General features: G+C 39.1%; 1 protein-coding gene across 2 annotated transcripts in view; it reads right to left on the bottom strand.

Moving 5' to 3' along the window:
• Positions 1–22,944, bottom strand: part of DDHD2 (DDHD domain containing 2) — a 26,915-nt gene extending 3,971 nt beyond the window's left edge. The window contains exons 1-16 of one of the 2 annotated variants that reach the window (XM_004021779.6): positions 22,675–22,944; positions 21,203–21,430; positions 20,344–20,531; positions 19,462–19,551; positions 18,375–18,495; positions 15,996–16,085; positions 14,956–15,091; positions 14,399–14,607; positions 14,060–14,127; positions 13,279–13,401; positions 12,091–12,186; positions 10,968–11,078; positions 10,704–10,859; positions 10,348–10,450; positions 10,035–10,205; positions 9,165–9,327 (exon numbers count right to left, since the gene is read on the bottom strand). In XM_004021779.6, coding sequence (XP_004021828.1) covers positions 9,165–9,327; positions 10,035–10,205; positions 10,348–10,450; positions 10,704–10,859; positions 10,968–11,078; positions 12,091–12,186; positions 13,279–13,401; positions 14,060–14,127; positions 14,399–14,607; positions 14,956–15,091; positions 15,996–16,085; positions 18,375–18,495; positions 19,462–19,551; positions 20,344–20,531; positions 21,203–21,422 — 2,045 coding nt within the window. In that variant the 5' untranslated portion in view covers positions 21,423–21,430; positions 22,675–22,944. The remainder of the gene's footprint in view (positions 1–9,164; positions 9,328–10,034; positions 10,206–10,347; positions 10,451–10,703; positions 10,860–10,967; positions 11,079–12,090; positions 12,187–13,278; positions 13,402–14,059; positions 14,128–14,398; positions 14,608–14,955; positions 15,092–15,995; positions 16,086–18,374; positions 18,496–19,461; positions 19,552–20,343; positions 20,532–21,202; positions 21,431–22,674) is intronic. The other variant, XM_042241421.2, reaches the window with a different exon arrangement.

Raw genomic sequence — 22,944 nt, 5'->3', positions numbered from 1 at the left:
GGGGAAAAGTTATTTACAACTCATATCACAGATTTTATCAATTAAAAAAACAATTCAATATGAAAGGGAATAGAGTATAGATAACTTCCCAAAAAGAAAATTAAAATGGTCCTTGAGTGTATGTCAAGATGATCAACCTTGTAACAGAGAGGGCAATAATTACAGCGTGCATGATACATACACTGAAAGTCACAAAACATTTCTGAGAGAAACTAAAACCACAATACACTGAGAGATACCATGTTTGTGGGTCAGAAAACTCAGCATTTATTAAGGTATCAGTTCTCCCCCCCAAATTGATCCACAGATAAAATGCAATCACAATCAAAATCCCTAAAAAGCTGTTTGGTTGAAATTAACAAGTTCATTCTAAATGACATATGGAAATACAAAGGACCTACAATACCTAAAGTAACTACTAATAGGCACAACAAAGATGAAGAGCTTACAAATACCTAATTTCAAGACTTAATATAAAGCTACAGTTATCAGGACAGGGTTTTATTGATGTAAAGACTGACAAACAGATCAATAGAACAAAACAGAGCCAAGGCAATTCAACAGTTTCTCCATCTGAAGAAACTTTTCAACAAATGTTGCTAGAATAACAGGAAAGCCACAGGTAAAACAATGAACCTCAATCCTTTCCTCACACCATATTTAAAAATTAACCAAAATGGATCACAGACCTAAATGTAAAAGCTAAAATGACACAACTTCTAAAACTAAAAAGAAATAAGATTTGATGCTGGATGTGGGCTTCCCTGATAGCTCAGTTGGTACAGAATCCACCTGCAATGCAGGAGACCCCGGTTTGATTCCTGGGTTAGGAAGATCCCCCTGAAGAAAGGATAGGCTACCCATTCCAGTATTCTTGGGCTTCCCTGGTGGCTCAGAAGGTAAAGAATCCACCTGCAATGTTGGAGATCTGGGTTCGATCCCTGGGTTGGGACAATCCCCTGGAGAAGTGAAAGGCTACCCACTCCAGTATTCTCGCCTGGCGAATTCCATGGGCTACAGTCCATGGGATCGCAAAGAGTCGGACACGACTGAGCAACTTTTACTTTAACTTGGCAAAGATTTCTTACTTATGTCACAAAAGCACAAACATCAAGAAACTGGACTTCATCAAAAGACATTTTTGGTTTTCAAAACATACTTGTTGGACAAATGAAAAAACCACATCCTGAGAGAAAAAAAGTATCTGAAAAGGACTTGTAAATAAAGTATAGGAAAATCTTGAAACTTAATAATAAAATAATCCAATTTTTTAAACGGGCAAAAGATTTTAACAGACAATTCACCAAAGATGATGCATGGATGGCAAGGGGGATCAATCAAGGTGGCAGAGTAAGAAGACATGGAGCTCACTCCTTGCCAACAAACAGATCAAAAATACATCTATATATGGAATAATTCTCGTTGGAAACTGGCACAAAAACTCCTGTACACCCAAGGCTGTGAGAGAGATCCATATGTAATTGGGTTGGACAGGAAGAAAAGCGATCAGGTCAGCACGTGTGCCCCTGAGAGGGGACTTGGAGGAAGAGGGAGAACACTGGGGCAGAGACCCATCCCGGGGAGTGAACAGTGAGTCTCAGGTGGGATGCTGCAGGCCCGGGGTCCTAGCTGGTGGAGATGAACCACCCCTGGCTGGGTGGAAGGCAGGCAGGACTAGCAGGAGGGCTGTGGGAAGGAGGGGGTGGAGAGGGCGTGTGTGAGTGTGTGTGAGTGAGTGTGTCTGTGTGTGCTGGCTTATGCACCCCCACAGGGAGAGCAGGGCAGAGGGGGCGGTTGGATGAATGCTCTAGTGGCTGCCAGGTTCCCCGCCTGGGCACACACCTCCACTCCGTGTCCTCCACCAGGACGACACGGCACTGCACAGCGTCCAGAGGCAACCCGGGCCTGGGGCAGAGCCTGCTTGGGGGCAGCAGTCACGGTTGGCACTTACTCAAGTGGCGCATCAGAAGGAGCCTAGCACTCTGACGGCAGCCTCTACCCCACAGCTCCTGCAGGATATACACGGAGGCTCCACACAGGCCCCAGGGACCCTGCAGGGTGGCCCCATGACAAGACGAGTGGTGGAGGCTGGGCATGGTGATGGGCTGTGAGGGGCAAGGCGGACATGCACATGAGGCTGCGTGTGAGCAGAGCAGGGGAACAAGTGCAGCCCCAGCAGGCAGACAGCTCAGCCTTCTGCCTGCAGAGGGTCCACGTGGGTGCCACTTTGGTCAGTACTTCCCGGCTCTGAGGCAAGGCTTCCAACGCAGGGAGAGGGGGAAACACACACGCACAGGGAACAGAGCCAGCCTGGGCCCGACCCTTGCCTCCATCCTGTCCCAGCAAGGTGCCAGCCATTGGGCAGGGGCAAAGGTCTGCCTCATACCCAGCTCCAGCCCCACCCCCTGCTGAGGGGATATCAGGGAATCCAGCTCTCCCAGTGGAGACCCTGGGCACATGCAGAGTGTATAAGGATGCTCCCACATCAGAACATCCCTTTAAGACCACAAGAGGTAACTGTTTCATCTAAATTCAACAGTGACATAGAAAGTTAAACAAAATAAAAATGCAGAGGAACTGCTCTCAATTGGAACAAGAGAAAAAAACCCTGAAAAAACAAATAATGAAACAGAAATAAACAATTTACCAGGTAAAGAATTCAGAACATTGTTAATAAAGATGTTAATTGAATTTAGGGAAAAGAATAGATGAACATAGAATTTCAAAAAGGAACCAGAAAATATTTAAAAAGACCCAATCTGAAGAAGAATTCAATAGCTGCCAAAAAAAAAAAACCCACACTAAAAAGAATGAATAGCAGACTAAGTGATACAGAAGAACACATATATGATCTGAAAGACAGAAAAATGGAAATCATCCAATCAGAACAGCAGAAAGAAAATAGGATTTTTAAAAATGAAATCAGTATAAGAAATCTCTGAAATAACATTAAACAACCAACATTCACATAACAGAAGACAGAAGACATCAGGGCATCGAAAATGAAGCTGAGGTGATTATGGCTGAAAACCCTCCAGACCTGAAGGAAATAAGCTATCCAGTAACAGGAAGCACAGACGACCCCAAACAAGTTGAACTGGAGGAAACCCATACCAAGGCAGCCAGAAAAAAAGAACACAGAATCCCCACCAATAAGACTATCAGCTGATTTCTCTGCAGAAACCGTGCAGGCCAGAAGGGAGTGGCATGATCTGCAACCTAGAGTACTCTGCCCAGCAAGATTACCATTTAGAACTGAAAGAGAGACAAAGAACTTCTCAGACAGGCAAAGACTGAAAGATTTCATCAATACTAAACCTACTCTAAAAGAAATATTTGTGGGTTTTCTCTAAGTGGAAAAGAAGAACGAACCTATAGAGAAGAAATACAGAGTAAGGACTGAGGACCAACAACTTAACTGAGCAGTATGGAGATTAAAAGACAAAAAACTGTGAAAGCAACTGTAACTACAATAAACAGTTAAGGGATAAACATGAAACAGGAAGATATAAAATACGACATCAAAATATGGAGGAACGGAATAGAAATGTAGAATGTTCAGAATGTGTTTGAACTCGTATGAGTAGCAGTTTAAAACGAGATACAGGTAAACATATATGAACCCCATGGTAATCACAAATAAAAACAAACACAACAAATACACAAAAACTGAAAAGAAATGCAAGCATACTGCTAAATAAAATCATTAAACCACAAAGTGTTAGTCGCTCAGTCATATCCAACTCTGCTACCCCATGGACTGTAGCCCTCCAGGCTCCTCTGTCCATGGGATTCTCCAGGCAAGAATCCTGGAGTGGGTTGCCATTCCCTTCTCCAGGGGATCTTCTGAATCCAGGAATTGAACCCAGGTCTCTTGTACTGCAGGCAGATTCTTTACCATCTGAGTTACCAGAGAAGCTCCCTAAACCACAAAGGAAGAAACAAGAAGAATAGAGAAGAACCACAAAACAACTGGAAAACAAGTAATAAAATGGCAATAAGTACATATCTATATCAATAACTAAATGTCACTGGGCTAAATATTCCTATCAGACAAAACAGACTTTACAACAATGGCTATAACAGAAGACAAAGAAGGGCATTCTATAATGATAAAGGGATCAACACAAGAACAAGCCATAATGTTTAACATATATGCATCCAAGACAGGAGCACCTCAGCATGTAAAGCAAGTACTAACACACCTAAAGGGAGAAACTGACAATAACACAGTAATAGTAGGGGACTTTAACATCCCACTTTTATCAATGGACAGATCATCCAGACAGGAAGTCTATAAGGCACCAATGGCCTTAAATGACACATTATAGATGATCTGAATATATTAGATATCCACAAGGACATTATGTCAGAAAATAGCAGAATACAGACTTTTTTTTCCAAGTGCACATGAAATGTTCTCCCGAACAGATCACATGTTAAGAGGATAGAAATTATACCAAGCATTTTTTCCAACCACAATAGTATGAAACTAGAAATCAATTACAGAAAGAAAAACAGGAAAAGAACTCACACATGGAGATTAAATGATATGATATGATATGCTACTAAAAAAACAACGGGTCAATAGAGCAATCAAAAAGGAAACCAGGAAATACCTTGAGACAAATAAAAATGGAAACACGACTCTCCAAAAATCTGTGGGATGCAGAAAAAATGGATCTAAGAGAGAAGCTTAGAGTGATACCGGCATTCCTGAGAGAGGCCTTCACTCCCTTGAGAAAAACCTCAAACAAACCTACCACCTGAAGGAATGAGAAAAGGAAAACAATCCAAAGTCAGCAGAAGCAAGGGAATAATAAAGAGAGAGAAGAAATAAAACAGATCTTAAAGAAAAAATACAACAGGGCTTCCCGGTGGCTCAGCGGTGAAGAATTACCCGCCAATGCAGGAGACACAGATTCAATCCCGGGTCTACTACGCCTGTGCTCTAAGAGCCCTGGAACTGCAACTACTGCGTCCAGGTGCTGCAACTACTGCAGCCCGCGCGCCCTTGAGCCCATGCTCCGCAATGAGCAGCCCATGCCCTGCAACAAAGAGGAGCCCCCGCGCCACAACTGGAGAAAAGCCGGTGCAGTGATGAAGACCCAGCACAGCCATAAGTAAATAAACACAAAATTTTAAAAAAACAATAGAAAATATCAATGAAAACAAGAGTTAGTTTCTTGAAAAGATAATTAAAAAACTGATAACCTTTAGCCAGGCTCGCCCAGAAGAGAGAGAGAACCCAAAATAATCAAAATAAGAAATGAAAAAGGAGAAATTACAACTGATACCACAGAGATAGAAAAACATAAGAGGATACTATCAAAAGTCATATCCAGCAAATTGGACAACCTAGAAAAAACGGACAAATTTCCAAAAAAACATAAAAATTGGCAGACTGAAAAAAAAAAAATTGGCAGACTGAAATCAATAAGAAACAGACCATCTGAACAAACCAAACACTAGTAGAGAAATTGTATTTGTCATATAAAAAACTCACAGGAGGCTTCCCTGGTGGCTCAGGGGTGAAGAATCTGCCTGCCAATGCAGGAGACACAGGTTTGACCGCTGGTTCAGGAGGATCCCACATGCCGTGGAGCAACTGAGCCTCTGCCTCACAACTACTGAGCTTGTGCCCTAGAGCCCAGGGTCCTCAACTGCTGAAACCCGCGCGGCCTAGAGCCCATGCTTCGCAACAAGAGAAGCCACCACAATGAGAAGCCCACACACTGCAACCAGAGAAAAGCCTGCGCAGCAAGAGACCCAGCACAGCCAAAAATAGTAAGTGAAAATTACATATTAAAAAACACAAAACTCCCAGGAAACAAAAGCCCAGGACCAGCTTCCCAGGGGATTCTAGCAAACTACAAAGAAGATTTAACACTCATCCTTTATAAATTATTCCAAAAAACTGAAGAGGAAGAAACTCTCCCAAATGCATTCTGTGAGGCCATCATTATCCTGTTACCCAAATCACACCAATACACTACAAAATAGGAAAACTACAGGCCAATGTCTTTGATGAATATAGATGCAAAATTCCTCAACAAAATATTATAACAATCCAAAAAAAATAAATAAAAGATCATACACAATGATCAAGTGGGGTTTATCCCAAGGACACAAAGATGCTTCAATATTCACAGTTCAATCAGTGTGACATACCAACAAAAGGAAGGACAAAAATCACATGATCATCTTAATAGATACAGAAATAGCATTTAATAAAATTAAATATACATTGACAAAAATTCTCCAAGTTGGTATAAAGAGAACATACCTTAACATAATAAAGACTGCTTATGACAAACCCACAGCTATCATCATACACAACAATGGAAAGCTGAAAGCCTTTCCTCCAAATTCAGAAACAAGACAAAGATGTCCACTTTTGCTTCTTTGATATAACATAAATAGTACTGGAAGTCCAAGCCACAACAATCAGAGGAAGGGAAGAGAGGAAGGAAGAAAAAGCACCCATGTTGGAAGGGAGGAAGTAAAACTGTCACTATTTACAGATACGTTATACTTTAATATACAAACCCTAAAGCCTCCACCAAAAAGCTATTAGAACAAATGAATTCAGTAAACTTGCAGGATACAAGATTAATATACAGAAATCTAATCCTTTTCTATACAATATTAATGAACTACCAAAAAGTAAAAAAAAAAAAATCTCATTTAAAATTACATCAAAAAGAATAAAATGCCCTAGGAATAAACTTAACCAAGGAAACGAAAGCCTATACTCTGAGAACTATAAAAAGCTGAGAAAGGAAACTAAAGATGATATAAATAAGTGAAAAGATATTTTGTGCTCTTGGATCAGAAGAATTAATATTATTAAAATGGCCATACTACCCAAAGCAACCTACAGACTTAATGTTATCCCTACTGAAATACCCGTGACATTTTGCACAGAACTAGCACAAATGAATCTAAAATTTATACAGAATCACAAAAGGCCCTATATTGTCAAAGCTATCCTCCCAGACTTCGCACTACACTACAAAGCTACAGTTATCGAAATATATTAGTACTGGCACAACAACAGACACACAGAACAATGGAACAGAATAGAGCCCAGAAATAAATCCACACATCCACAGTCAACTAATCTACAACAAAGGAGGCAAGAATATACAATGGAGAAAAGACAATTTCTTTGATAAGTGATGCTGGGAAAACTGGACAGCAACATGTAAAAGAATGACATAAAATCTCTGCACACCATATACAAAAATAAACTCATAATGGATTAAACATCTAAATATAAGAGTGGAAACCACAAACCTCCTAAAAGAGAACATGGGCAGAACACTCTTTGATATAAATCATAGCAAAATATTTTGGGTCTATCTTTTAAAACAAAAATAAGCAAATGGAACCTAATTAATCCGTAAAAGCTCTTTGCCAGCAAAGGAAACCATAGACAAGATGAAACCAAAAGCTACTGAAGGGGAGAAAATATCTGTAAATGATATGAGCAATAAGGGGTTAATATTCAAAATATATAAATATCTCATAAAGCTCAATATCAAAAAAGTCTCCAATTAACCCAATCAAAAAATATGCACAAGACTGAAGAGGCATTTTTCCAAGGAAGACATACAAATGGATACTTGGGCACATGAAAAGGTGGTCAATATCACTATTCCTCAGTTCAGTTCAGTTCAGTCGCTGTCGCCACGCCTCCCTGTCCATCACCAACTCCCAGAGTTCACTCAAACTCATGTCCCTCGAGTCGGTGATGCCATCCAGCCATCTCATCCTCTGTCATCCCCTTCTCCTCCTGCCCTCAATCCCTCCCAGCATCAGAGTCTTTTCCAATGAGTCAATTCTTTGCATGAGGTGGCCAAAGTACTGGAGTTTCAGCTTTAGCATCATTCCTTCCAAGGAACACTATTCCTCAGGGAAATTCAATTCAAAACCAAAATGAAACATTACCTCACACCTGTCAGAATGGCTGTCATCAAAAAGAACATAAATAATAAATGTTGGCAAGGATGTGGAAATGGAACTCTTATCTGCTGCTGGTGGGAGGGTAAACTGGGGCAGTCACTGTAGAACACAGTATAGATGCTCCTCAAAAAGATGAAAACAGAGCTACCACACGACTCAGCAGCTCCACTCCTTGGCATATACCCAGAAAAAATGGAAACACTAACCTGAAAAGATATATGCACCCCAGTGTTCACAGCCACACTAGTCACAATAACCAGGATATGGAAGCAACCTAAGCATCCATCAACAGACAAATAAAGAAGATGTGGTACATATTTACAATGGAGTAACACACAGCCATAAAAAAAACAGAATTCTGCCATTTGCAGCATCATGGATGGACCTAAAGAATATTATGCTCAGTGAAGTAAGCCCTCATTGTATCACAGGTATTTGATAGATGTAGAAAAAGCAGGACAAGGCAGTGCTCATTTGGGATTAGAATGATGGCTTGTTTATAATTATTAACACAAAATAGCACAATCATGTCATTTGATGTTCCAACCAAGGAAGACAAATGGATAACGGGCACGTGAAAGGGTGCTCAACATTGCTAATCCTCATGGAAATTCAAAACCACAGTGAAATATCCCCTTACCCCCTTCAGAATGGCTGTCATTAAAAAAGTAATAATGATAAATGTTGTTTAAAATAAATACAAATAATAAATATTTGGTCCTAATAAATAATTAAGGCTGAGCACTGAAGGTTTAATAAACAAAGAAGGCTGAACACCAAAGAATTGATGCTTTTAAACTGTGGTGTTGGAAAAGACTCTTGAGAGTCCCTTGGAGTGCAAGGAGATTCAATCAGTCCATCCTAAAGGAAATCAATCTTGAATATTCATTGGAAGGACTGATGTTGAAGCTGAAGCTCCAATACTTTGGCCACCTGATGGGAAGAACTGACTCATTGGAAAAAACCCTGATGCTGGGAAAGATTGAAAGTGGGAGGAGAAGGAGATGACAGAGGATGAGATGGTTGGATGCCATCACTGACATGATGGACATGAGTTTGAGTAGGCTACGACAGTTGGTAATGGACAGGAAGGCCTGGCGTGCTGCAGTCCATGGGGTCACAAAGAGTCTGACACGACTGAGTGACTGAACTGAAGACAAAAAACAAAACAAAACAAAACAAAAACAAACACTAACCAGTAGCACAGATGGCTTTGTAAAGCAAATAAATATTCATTAAAACTTTCAATGGGCTTCTCCTGTAGCACATAGTCAATGCGCTGGCCTCCATTCAGCATTCCCACATGGATGGGAGGGGCTTCCTCTTTCACTGGCACAGGGTTCTCTTCTGTGTTAACATCTGGAAGTGAAGGAACCTTGGTCAGAATATAAAAGCTTCCAGCCCTCCAAGGCTGTCCTTATCTCTCCTCACACTCCAGCCTCAGCAGAGGAGGAGCTACTCTGTTCAGAAAGCTCTTTCCTCTCAATGCCCTTAAAGCTTGTTTTCAAGCCACATTGATTTTATCCAATCCCCTTTCTTTCCTATACCTTTGACAGCTAATTCCATTTACCTTTGGTTTACAAACTAAATGCAAGCAGGGTTAGATCGCCTTTGGCAGTTGAAAAGAAACTCCTTTTGCAGTTAAAAAGCAAAAGAATGCAGTATTAACTGTGCAATCAAAAGAAGTGTCCCAGCTAGTCCCCAGCCAGGAAAATAAAACTGACTCATGAACACACAAACATTCCCTGGTAAAAGCAAGGTTCTTCACAGTGTAGGCGGCTTAGCATCACCGCCACAGTGCCCAGTGGGGAATGGTTTAAAGCCTAGTTACTAGATGCTCAGCTTCTCTTTAACACTTTCCCTCACAAATAATTGTTTCCACAATTTGTGGCTATTTGATGACAGAAAGAAACCAGCAGAGCTGAAGGCCCAGTAGGACTCATAGCCTAGTGTTGGTTCTCAACAAGGGGAAAGTTAAGAAGACCCTGGTAGACTAAGAACCAGACTTCAGGGAGTCCCTGTTATCTGGCCTGGTGCAGGTAATCACTGTGTACAGTGTCACTGACCACTAGGCTTCTCCGAATTTGACTCAGGTTCTGCTTCTGTTTCTTCCGCAGTTTCTGAAGCTTGTAAGGCAGGGTATGGAGCTCTGGTGAAAGACTTCCAGGCCATCCGCAGTGAACCTAGCAAGTTATTCTTAAGGTCCATGCTCATCCTGGTCAAGCCCTCTCTCAGTTCTGAAACACATGTGAAAAAGAAAACTACATGGTTTACAGAGCTGTAAAAGGGCTCAACATAGCTAAGCAAAGTGAATGAGGTCCAGTCAGCCTGCACTGACCAGAAGGTCTACAATCATCAGGTTCTGGACTCAAGACATACCTAAGTGCATCCGCTTCCTGCCTTTATGATGTGGGATCAGCATTGGCTCAAATTCCACTCCAGGGACCACCATTGGTTCAATCCTGTAGGCCACAGGATCAAACTACATGCAGAAAACAATAGTTACACATACCTCTGCTGATCATAATGATGGTCTCAGGAATAAAAATAATTATAAGCTCATTTATTTTTAAAGTACTTGTTCTGCCCCCTTCACTTCCAGATTCATATTATAAATTTTCTCATTAGTACAAAATAGTATAGAAAAAAGTAAATCAACACAATAGACTATCATATGCTCTTTACCAATAAGCCCTAACATTCAGGTAAAATCACAAGAGCTGTCCAATGCTTACAGGGTGATAAATATTGAAGAAACCTTTGCATGTTGGAAATCTGTAGTTGGGGTCAATTCTTTTTAGCCCCCGGACAGTAAGGAACATTCCAATGGGAGATCCAAAAGCAAAGAATATTTCTGGTTTATAGATAAGCCGGGGGTATTTTACAGGCACCTGGATGAAGGAAATAAAAGCATCTCTTATTGATAATAAAAGTTACATTTGTTTCTACAATACCAATGGCAAACAATAAAACGACCAAAGAGAATGAGTACTGTTTACCTGCCCAATGCCGACATCCAGACCATTAGTGCTACTGTAGAACTCCGACTCTTTGGGGATATTAGACATATTTGCCCCTGCAGGTGATTGCGGGGTCGGTCTATTAACACCCTAAAGAATAAACGATAGTTCTGTGGAGCTGCTAAGTAGTAAAAAATATCCAAAGGATTATACAGTTTTCTACCAGCTTGGCAAGGTTTTGAAACGACAGTCAACAATTTTAAGAAGAATCTCTCAGAAAACAAAATAAAGCTAATGAAAACCAAAGCTGCCTTAAATTATGAATTGATATCCCTACATGCTCTAAAATGATGAAAGCTGTACAAAGCCATCTGGGTAGTAACTGAAACTTTGGGCAACCATTGTGAGAGAAAACGGCAGCAGAGCACTGTGGGGCGCTGGGGGCTGCTGAGGAGTTCAGTGTAGTCCTATGCCTTTCTAATCAAAGTAGACAGCATGTCTCTATCAGCCTTAAACCAGAACCAAACAACCTGCTAAACGGCTGAACAATAATCATCTAGGCTGTGGAAGGGAATTCAGTGGCAAAAATACTCAGTGCACAAGTACTGTTACAACATGGTTATACCTTGAATACATTATGCTAAGTGAAAGAAGCCAGTCACAAAAGGCCACATATCATATAACTCCATTTGTAAGCAATATTCAGAATAAGAAAATCCAGAGACAGAAAATAGATCAGTAGTTCACAGAAGGGAGGAATGGGGAGTGACTGCTATTGAATATGATGTTTCTTTTTACAGTGATGGAAATGTTCTGGAATTCGATAGTGGTGATGTTATTCAACTCTGAATATGCCAAGACCCACTGAATTGTGTATTTTAAAAGGGTGAATTTTATGGTATGTGATGTGCAATATATTTCAATAGTTATAAAGCAAACCAAAAAAGGGAAACAACTGAATGGTAGAAGTCCAGGGGAGATTAGACTTCTGACACTGATAATATTTTTAAAGATATTAATAAACAAAATGTATTTAGTTTCTAACAAAGAGAGCCAAAGGTAAATTTTTACAACTGCTTAGCTCCCTATACATCTCAAAAAGCACAAGGGTACAAGGAAGTCAGAACACTGTTTAATCCCATAAGCTATATTAAGCACATACCATTGAATTTTTTCTGGTCCTAAAGTAGTTTAGTATCTTCTTTCTTGGTCCTAAAGGAATTCCCATTTCCTGAAGGTCTTTGTCTGTACATAAAGCCTAAGCATAAAAAATCAAACACTGTTTTTATTTCTAGGCAAAATAAAATCAATTAAATGTCCCGTTCTCTGAGAGGAATAGGCCTAAGCACTCTGTTGTTCTTGGCTTTACATGACTAGGAGTCCCCAGTGGTAAAGCATCACTAATAACTTTCTCTCTTAATAAAGGAGCTTAAAAAAGGAATATAAAATATCAATATTGGAGTTATCAATGCTGTAGTAATATAGATACTATTGTTAAAAAAAAGCCTACAGAAGTGAGTATCTAACTTCATGACAGAAAAACCCTCCACGGTTTCCACGCTCCTCAGATGTTCCATTCCTGAGAAAGGTTATGTTCCTATTCATGCATGTGAGTAGTGAGAACATAAAGCAAACACAGAGCAGAAAACACACCAACAATCCAGATGTCAGCTAAAGGGCTGCTCCCTGATGAGGGAAGTCTTCCTTAGGCCCCCAGACTACATCAGCTCATCCTGTGGCACACTCCTAAACCACTGTGTACTTTCCCTACTCAGAACTTAGCACAGTTGTAATTAATTACGTGTTTGGCTATCTGTCTTTTCCACTAAGCTATAAGCACCATGAAGTTTGAACAATATCTGCCTTATCAGCACTCTACCTCATACTTGGTACAGCTGCCTGATCATAGTAGGTATTTAGTAAATACCTGTTAAATGAACAAATGTATCACAAACCTTAAAAAAAAAAGAAAAGGCACACCTGAGGCGGCAAAAAAATAAGCAAATACCCACAAGTAGAGCTCTGGAAAGTATAACAGAAAATAAAAGCTGGAAAAGTCAGTGGCCTTTACACCTGCTCTCATGTTTTCAGAGCTGTGCTGGGTTTTAGTCTTTGCTCTATTCCTATTATCAACGTGGCTCCTCTGAACTTTGAACTCCCACAAAAAAAAAGATCACTTTATATGATGAAAAAAAAAAAAAACAAATAATGTTAAAGAGCATTACTAATGATAAACTATGTATGACTAAAATGCTTCTAAAGGGCAGGCACTTAGCCAGCAGTATGATGAAAATAAGCAATAAAAATACCGAAAATGGAACAGTGTACAGTTTTAAAAGATTATTTTTACCAGAGCTTCCTTATCTATTTTCTCCTTCTCAAAGATGCTAAAGAATTCAGACAGTTGGAGTTTCTTCAACTCTTCCTCCAGTGTTGGTGTATCTCCTTGATCCATGAAAATACTTGGCAAATCCTAAAAATTAAATTGTAAAACTTATATTGTCTAAATTCATTTAGATTTTTTTATTACTACTACTCTGCAATAAATAAAAGCGCTATGTAAGATAGCCACACAGTATCTTAACTTTGACTGAATCGAAACGTATACAAAATATAAACTAAAATGTGATTGATCTTTAAGTTTTTGCAGTCGATTGAAACGTTATGTTTTTAAATAAATGAATCAGTGAATCAATGACTATTAAAGTAGTCTTCATCATCATTAACAAAACTTTCCCTGAGCTCTTAGTAGTGTTTAAGGACAGCTTTCAAGCAGAATTTCTATAAACTATATCAATTTGCATTCAATTAATTCTTCATTTCCTCAGATGCAAATTCCATTTCAATTCAATGATTCTATAACTCTAATAACAGATCAGTAGTGCAGTGTATATTTATAATGAAAATAAGATAACCATAATTATTTTAGAATGTGGCAAATGTTTACAGAAGCATATTACTATCTTGCTTCTATTATCCAAGAATAACAGAGATAATTACAAATCTGTTAAAATTAAAATATATGTAAATTTAATATTATGGTATGAGACTAAGTGGGGAAAAAAAGTCTAAAATCTAAAAATCCCTACTAAGAAATAGTACAAGAAAACCTATCTGAACATCTAAATTACCTTTTTACTGTCAGTATCTCCCAAAGAATCTTTCTGATTTGTTAGGATATCAAACAATATAAGCGAACCTGTAAGTAAAACAGAAGAAGAGGGGACAATTTTGAAGCATTAGCACTGAACAGCTACCTTTTACACAAAAAAGGAATAAGCAAAATCTACTAAGTAGGGAGTCTTTCTTTCCAATCCACCATTACCCTTCCAATCCCTTCCTAATATTTCATCACAGACCAGTTCTACACCTCTGAATCTGACACTGATAAAAGACACTGTACTTCAAAAAATACTTAAAAGGTATCCATAAAATGTGATAGTCCTCTCCAGTCATAGAGAATTCATTACCTAAACTATGACCAGCAATGGATACACTCCCTTTGAAATCAGGGTTCCTCTGCAGAAAAAGTATATAAATTCGGTTCATTTCAGAAGCGACTGTGTCCACGATAGTCTGACAGTAGGTGGGGCTGTTGTAGAAGAAGACATCCAGAATCGTGTCGTTGGTAAAGTGCCTGAGGCGGTTAATGCTAGGCAGGGTTATTCGCTGCAGATCTCTGAAAAAAGGAAAGATGTTTTAAGCAGAAAACTTAAATAAATTCCATAACCTCCTTTATGCTAAAGAAATAGTAAAGCTGCGATAGTAAACACTAATGAGCCACTAAAACATACTGGAAGAAGATACACACCATTCCCTACTCCTGACCCAAGCTGGTTAAACAAAGGGATTGTTCAGCACTTAATAATGTAACTCTAAGAAAATGACACAGAAGTACAAAAAGTTTTTTGTTGAACAGAATTTTATATACACTCTCAGCTAACAGCAGAGATGTTCCTAAGCATATTAATGATCAGAAAACATTACAATCACAGGTAACAACTCAAAGGTGTAAAGTATTACTCACACATCTACACCAGTGGAATGCAAGGGACTGTGCCAGTTGACTGGGAGAAATTCTACCCTCCCAATCTGCTGATTTTCTTGGGCTTTCTTAAAATGCGTCTGTAGCAGGTTCAAAGAAACACTGCGAAAATCATTAACTAGAAAAGAAAATTAACTAATGCATTAACAGTGAAGCAATCAACTCACAGAATTAGGATGCAACAGATCATATGATTATACCACACTCATCTACATTTGCTTAGAGCACCTACTGACTGGAGTCAAAACTAGAGTGATATTAAAGAAAAATTAATAGTGCATATGGGAAAACACTTTCCTTTCATATAGGACTGCTTTTACTATATAAAACATTTTCATTAAAAAACACACACACACACACAAACTTCAAAACTTCTGTGTCAGACAAACTGTTTCAATTTTTTAAAAGAATCACCTGACTATGTCAGTTGGCCTTGCACTCAAACAATCATTCATTATCCAATATTTCAGAAAAACCACTGATGTTTAGAATTCATATTACACTGATCTTTAACCTTCTAGAAAGTTTATGCTTAGAAGCATTAGTCATTAGGATAAGACTCCCAAATTGGGATAATTAGACTATGAATACTACCTTTCAAAATCAAGTTAATGACCTAAATATTCTAATTAGAGTATCATGAGGTTTATCACAATGTAAGTTTAAAAAATGTAAGTTTCAGTTGTTCATTTAAACTAGATTATCTTTATGGTCATATATTTATGGTTCCCTTTAAATTTGGAATAGTTACAAACAGGACAATCACATCATAAAACAATTTTATCAGACTTGAAGGCTTATTCACTCAAGAACTATTAGTTAAGAGTATAAACCTATTAGCCTAAGGAAGTTACTAGCACTTCAGGTCTAAGCTGGGAGGCTTTACTACCTTGCCACCTGTCTTCAGCTCTCCAAATCTTATTACGCAGCTAAGAGGACAGCCTAAGACAACACTATCTCAGCTCAGAGGAGCACTAACAGTCCCTTTACATGATCTAACCTGACACGCTTTGCAAACCTACCACACTGTACAATGCTTCGAAAGCGGAGATCACAAGCAGGTCCGATCCCATGGACTACAAAAACCAAGTGATCTATTTGTAAAGGTTCCCCTACAAGTGAAATTATAAAGAAAAGTTATTCAGTATAACTAGTCATGTATTCTAAAATCAAACATTCACAATAAGCAGGTAATAGAAATGGGCAAGTTAAAATATGAGCAGATTTTTTTTTAAAGACACAAATTTTCCTATATTTCACTACTCAGTAAAAATATTGCAATTTTACTTTGTTTCTAATTTATCTCAAAAGTGTTTCTAATTTATCTTAAAAATATTTGGTTGGTGCAAAAGTAATTGCGGTTTTTGCATTGTTGAACTTTGCCGTTTGATATTGGAAAACATTGTTAATGAATGTGATTATGTTATAGATCTAACATATAGATCTAACATCTAAATGTGTTTTAATACACATTTCTCACCTTGTTTCTTTGCTAAGTGTTATTACTTGCTGTTTATTTTGTATTTATTTTAGACTATGAAAATGATGTTAGACAAAAAGCAAATTTGAGGGATTTTCTTAAATAAGGTCAAAATGGGTTGTAAAACAGCAGAGATAACTTGAAACAACAACAGTACATTTGGCCTAGGAACTACTAATGAACGTACAGCACAGCAGTGGTTGAAGAAGTTTTGCAAAGGAGATGAGAGCCTTGAAGATGAGGAGCATAGTGGCCAGCCATTGGAAGTTGATAATGACCAACTGAGAGCCATCATCAAAGCTGACCCTCTTAAAACTAACAAGAAGTTGCAGAAGAACTCAACATCGACCTTCTACAGTTGTTCAGCATTTGATGCAAATTAGAAAGGTGGAAAAGCTCGCTTAGTGGGTGCCTCATGAGCTGACCGAAAATTTAAAAACTTGTCATTGAAGTGTCATCTTCTCTTATTCTGTGCAACAACAATGAATCATTTCTTGATCAGATTGTGACATGGGACAAAAAGTAGATTTTATACAACAACTGGTGACAGCCAGCTCAGTGGCTGAACCAAGAAGCTCCAAAGCGTTTCCCAAAGCTAAAGGTACACCAAAAAAAAGTCAAGGTCACTGTTTGGCGGTTTGCTGCCAATCTGATCCACTACAGCTTTCTGAATCCCTGCGAAACCATTACATCTGAGAAGTATGCTCAGCAAATCAATGAGATGCACTGAGAACAGCAATGCCTAAAGCCAGCATTGGTCAACAGAAAGGGCCCAATTCTTCTGCACGACAACACCCAACCCCACGTTGCACAAACAACACTTCAAAAGTTGAACGAATTGGGCTACACAGTTTTGTTTCATCTGCCATATTCACCGGACCTCTTGCCAACTGACTACTACTTCTTCAAGCATCTTGACAACATTTTGCAGGGAAAACTTTCACAACCAGAATGAGGCAAAAAAAATGCTTTCCAAAGTTTGTCAAATCTGGAAGCACGGATTTTTATGCTACAGGAATAAAACATTTATTGTTGGCAAAAATGTGTTGATTGTAATGGTTCCTATTTTGATTAATAAAAATATGTTTGAGCCTAGCTATAATGATTTAAAATTCATGGTCCAAAACTACAATTAGGTTTGCACTAACCCAGTAAGTCGGTAAAAGAATTTTTCAGGATTTTAAAACTTTTTATTTTGAAATAACTGCAATTTTTACAGAAAACTTGAAAGAATAGTACAAAAAATCTCTTTTTCACACAGATTCCATACTTTAACATTATATGTGTGTGTGTTCACACACATTTATTTTTAGAACCATTTGGGAGTAGGCTGCATATATCATCAGACTTCACATATCATATCTCTTTAAACCGTTAATATTTTGTGTTTCCTAAGAATATTCTTTTGTATAACCACAGGGCAGTTACCAAATTCAGATAATTTTACATTGACAGAATACTTAAAAGGAATTTTATAATCCAGTTAAATATATTACAAAACCAACCATAAATGCCCCTAGTTAGAGACCAATGGATAACCATCAGGGTCCTACTGAAAAATAGTTTCCCTGGTTGAAAAACTTCAAGGACACAAGTTACCAGGAATAAATAAGCAAGCAGGAAGAATCACATTTCTTAGAATTAGGACTAAATCAGTTCATTTGTACTTAGTGACTTCCTGATTAGTAGTGCCCAAATTTTATCCATCCCACCATATATACTTAGCAACTTCAAAAGATTTTTTTATACCTATTAAGAGTCTCACTAGATCAAGTAATACTAATCGTAACTTAGAATAAGCCCATTGGATTAAAGACCACTTTTTAAGCCTCAAGGTAATCAATGTCATAGAAAAAGGCCACAGTTTAAGTCATAAACAAGTATATCAGAAGATAAGAAAAAAATGAATGATTAACATTACCACAGTGAATGTCAACAGAGATGTTCTCAACCCCCCTCTTCACTGTTCGAGGTCGACCTTGCTCAGCAGGTGCTGAACCCCATTCATCGGACCCTGCAACTGGCTGGTAATGCACCATAAGCTTAAATAAAAAAGATCAGAGCAATATTTATTCTACATTAAAGACATCTTAATAAGTTCTCAGGAGTGGGGACAGGTCTTTCAAAACATAAAGTGTGAAAGAGAAAGTCAGTCAGTTGTGTCCAACTCTGTGATCCCATGAGCTGTAGCCCACAAGCCTCCTCCGTCCATAGAATTCACCAGACAAGAATAATAGAATGGGTTGTCATTTCCTTCTCCAGGGTAATTTCCCCAACCCAAGGATCAAACCTGGGGCTCCTGCATTGCAGGCAGATTCTTTACTGTCTGAGCCATACACACTCAAATCTCAACTGGAGTTTTGCCATGTAACTCCAATAGCTTGAAATGAGAATCCTGAAAATACATTAGGCTAATGTTGTATACTTTAAATATCTCACTATTTTATTTGTCAACTATACCTCAATAAAGCTAAAAAACAAAAGGAAAAAGAAAATGTTGATACATATCTTTCAACAATATCCTACACGTGAAAGATATGCCCACCTAATATGTCAGTAATCTTCTTAATCTACAATGACATAATTTTCCCTATGAAAACTCTCCTTATAAGAGGTGAATGAGCAAACAATGGTAGTGGTTATGGTTTTAAGTTTCATAATTGTGAATGCAATATAAAAATTTCCAAAGGTTATCCTATATAGAACCGCTAGAAAAAAGAAGCCACCAAGAATTAATTGCATTCTCTTCAGTAACTCAATTAATCTTAATCCTATCATTAAAGTGAAAGTGAAGTTGCTCAACTCTTTGCGACCTGTAGCCCACCAGGCTCCTCCGACCATGGGATTCTCTAGGCAAGAATACTGGAGTGGGTTGCCATTTCCTTCTCCAGGGGATCTTCCCAACCCAGGGATTGAACCCAGGCCTCCTGCATTGCAGGCAGACGCTTTAACCTCTGAGCCACCAGGGAAACCCGATCCTATCATTAAAGGGCCTTAATTTGCTTTACCTTTGGATTGTGTAATATAATAATTTCTCTGTTGGGAGACTCCAATTTCTTTTTCCATTCATCCAGAGTTACAGCAAGCATGTAAGTTTCCTTAAAACAAGACACATTTCATTAGATTTCTCTAATGGCTTTTCTATTAAAATTGAACCTCTCTTCAAGAATATTGCTAGATAAACAATTACAGTAAGAATATCTTACTCCAATTTATCAAATTTATTTTAATTCTCTTTAAATGACAACAGACACTAGTATAGAATAAAACAAAAAACAATCAACAAAAAATAGTCATTCTGCTTCTATCATCTAGACTGGAAAAAACCGCTATACACATTTTGATATATTTCTTTCAATGATATTAATGCATGTATATTATCCACAAAATTAGGATATTACACATAAAGTTCCTTCTCTTGATTTATCAAATTTATTTTAAAATTCTTTTAAAACTACAATAAGTAACAGTATAGAACAAAGAAAAAAATCAGTCCTAATTCCATCATCTAGACTAGAAATAATCATTGTTCACATTTTGATCTATTTCTTTTAACAATATTAATGTCCTACTCCAATATAAAGCAAATTTCAGAATAGTTTCAGAGCTAGAAAAATAAAAGCAAAAATGAACAATTCTATGGTCATAGTTTAAACACTAACAATGATCACCATTAGAGAAAAAATTTTTAAAGACATAAACAGTTTCTGTAATATTTTAAAATCTGAAAACTACTTTATCCTGAAACTGACTTGAAAAAGAAATGCCATAAACTGTGTTGCAGATAGAACCGAGCTCTCTTTATAAATTCACAAAATAAGTCACAAAGAGGAAGAAAAGATTATTAAATAAGACAAGAAGAAAATGAGTAAAAGAGGTCAAAGGAATACCTCTAGAACTTGGCTGAAGCTCTCCGAGTATGGAACATACTTATTATCTTTGTCTCCCTTGTAAAACCAGGTACATCGTCTCACTTCTGAAGCCAGCTCATCCCAGTAAACAGCATACCGCATCCTCTCCCCCAAATGAACATCATATCTACCCCCATCAGTGGGAACAATTGTATTACAATCTTTTCCTATTGAGGATTGGAAAGGGGAAAAGCAGCACATAGTATAGCAAAATAAAATACAACTGCCACTCCCAAAATACAACTCTGAGTTATATGTTAAATAATGTTATAAAACACATGATCCCTCTCTTCTTGGCTAAACCATCAAAATCATTCTTGGCTTTAATGAAACATAAAAAAAATAATACCCAAATTCTATTTTGCTCTTTTTCTGAGGAGAGATTATAGTATCCCTTAAAAAAAAGAAAAAAAAAAACTGTAAATAAGAAAGCTTTCCTGAATTTTTTGCTTAAGGGGTCAAAAGGTAAATTAATGACCTCATGATGATAAAGTACTAACCAGAATCATTCTTACTTCATAACATAAGAAAAAACAAGTGAAAAAGTAAAGAATTCATTCTTCTGCAATATGACACTACCACCCACCACTCTTTATAAACAAAAACTGAAACATAAGAAACATTATTGGATAACTATGCAGAAATTACAATAGGCACTGTTTTCAAAATACAGACCAAATTCTTGAATATTATAAACTCATTGGACAATAATGCAGAACTTCAGTATTAAAATGCTATGGGAGATAACTAGAAACAGCACTCACTATAATATCATATTACAGTTTTAAAGGAATGACAGTAAGTCCTCGCTTGTTACAAGTCATCATTTTTACCCTACCAGAGCTATATGCCTCTTCCAGCTGCTGTGAATCCTGTGAGTTGAAAGGAATCCATGTCTCCTTAGAATCTATTATCTTACAATAAAACCAATGAGGAGAAACTGGTTCATACAAACTGCCAGCATCCATGTCTACGAGCTCAAAGGAACTACATGAATTTGGTGATGGAGATGGGTCTGACTGGGACGACTGTTCCTGCTGTGACTCCACTGATGACATTTCGTTCTCTAAAAGACAAAAGAAAACTTTCAGAAAAAAAATTTCCTTCTATTAACAGTGTAATTGTTCATACACACAGACACACACACACAAAAAAAAAACAGGGTTATTTTTAAGAGGAATTTCTGAAGAAAAAAAACAACTAAGGCGGCCATACAATTTAAAATATAAATAAAATAAATTAATAGCTTTGTTTGGTTGGTTTCTGGTTTTTTTAAGGGAGGGAAGGAGGCTTTAAACAAAATGCTTCTCATAGTTAGACCAATGGGCTTTGCACTGATCTCCCAATCCTCCCAGAAAACTATGATTTTAATTAAGCAAACCTGGAATCATGAGAAACGCATGGTCAAAACCTTGATTGCAAAAAAAACCCAAACCACTTTACCCCAATTTCCAATATAAATCTAGTGTCAAAGCCAAAAACATTTACTCCAACTGTTTTTAGTAACACCTGCTTTTTGGCTTCAGGCTACGGGAATTACAATACTGAAAATAAAACTATTCACTTAAGATAACAGTCACTTCTTATCAATCCTTGCAAGGTGCTGAAGCACGGGCGATGGTACAAATTTCTGAAAACGCGAACCCTCGCTTGGGGCCACTGCGCGCACGCGCGCACCCACTCGCACGGTCCAGGTCTAAAGAGGAAAAAGGTAGCAAGTGACCTCCTTCCCCTAAGGAAGACTGACCTGTGTGTTTCCCCTTCACCGCTCGGCAAAGACTAACCAACGCTGCACAGACCACAAAAGGGAAACCCAGGCTCCAGCGAGGGGAGCGGGCGAGACCATCTCGGCACTCAGTGCAGCTGGACCGGGAACACCCGGCCTCCCTCTGAGCCGCCGCTCCCCGGCTTCCGCCACTTTTTATCTTTTTTTCCCCCCAGCACGAATTTACCTCCACCACCTCGCGTGTCCCCTCTCCCCAGGACCCCGAGCCTCCTGCGACCCAGGTTTGAGACCTCAGGGCTCGCGGACGCCTCTCCCCGTCCCGCCTCCGGCCCCGCAGAGAGCAGCGGGGCGCGGGTGGAACCGGGTGACTTCCCGGCGCCTCCGGGAGCCGTCGATACCAAGCGGGCCAGGCCGCATCCCAGGGACCGAGGCCACCCCTCGCCCCACAGGGTCTGGTCCTCCCGGGGCCCCCCTTCCCTGCCTCCAGGCATCGCGCCCTCCTCCGCCCCTGGCATCTCCATCCCGCAGGGCCTCCCAGCCGCTCCTCGGGTCGGGGGCCCGGGGCCCGGCCGCCGCGGACTCACCTGGCTGCCTCACAGCCTCTAGCGCTCTGCTGCCCTCGCTCAGAGGGGCACGACATGTCCCCGCGGAAGCCTGCCCCGCGAGCAGGGGCGGGGCGGGGCGGAGCTTGCGGGCCCGCGGGATTCGCGCCAACACCGTTCTCCACCGCGCTCCCAGCGGAAGAGTTGCCAGCCGGCCGGGCTGCCGACAGCAGACAGCTGAGGTGACGGGGAGCGCGCCTTGGAGCTACGGCCGGGGCTCGGAGACCCGCAGGGGCGCTGGCGGAAAGTGTC

The sequence above is a fragment of the Ovis aries genome, chromosome 26, assembly GCF_016772045.2.
Source record: "Ovis aries strain OAR_USU_Benz2616 breed Rambouillet chromosome 26, ARS-UI_Ramb_v3.0, whole genome shotgun sequence".
Lineage (NCBI taxonomy): Eukaryota > Metazoa > Chordata > Mammalia > Artiodactyla > Bovidae > Ovis > Ovis aries.
The sequence above is the reverse complement of the archived record's forward strand: the minus strand, read 5'-3'. Positions and strand labels throughout refer to the sequence as shown.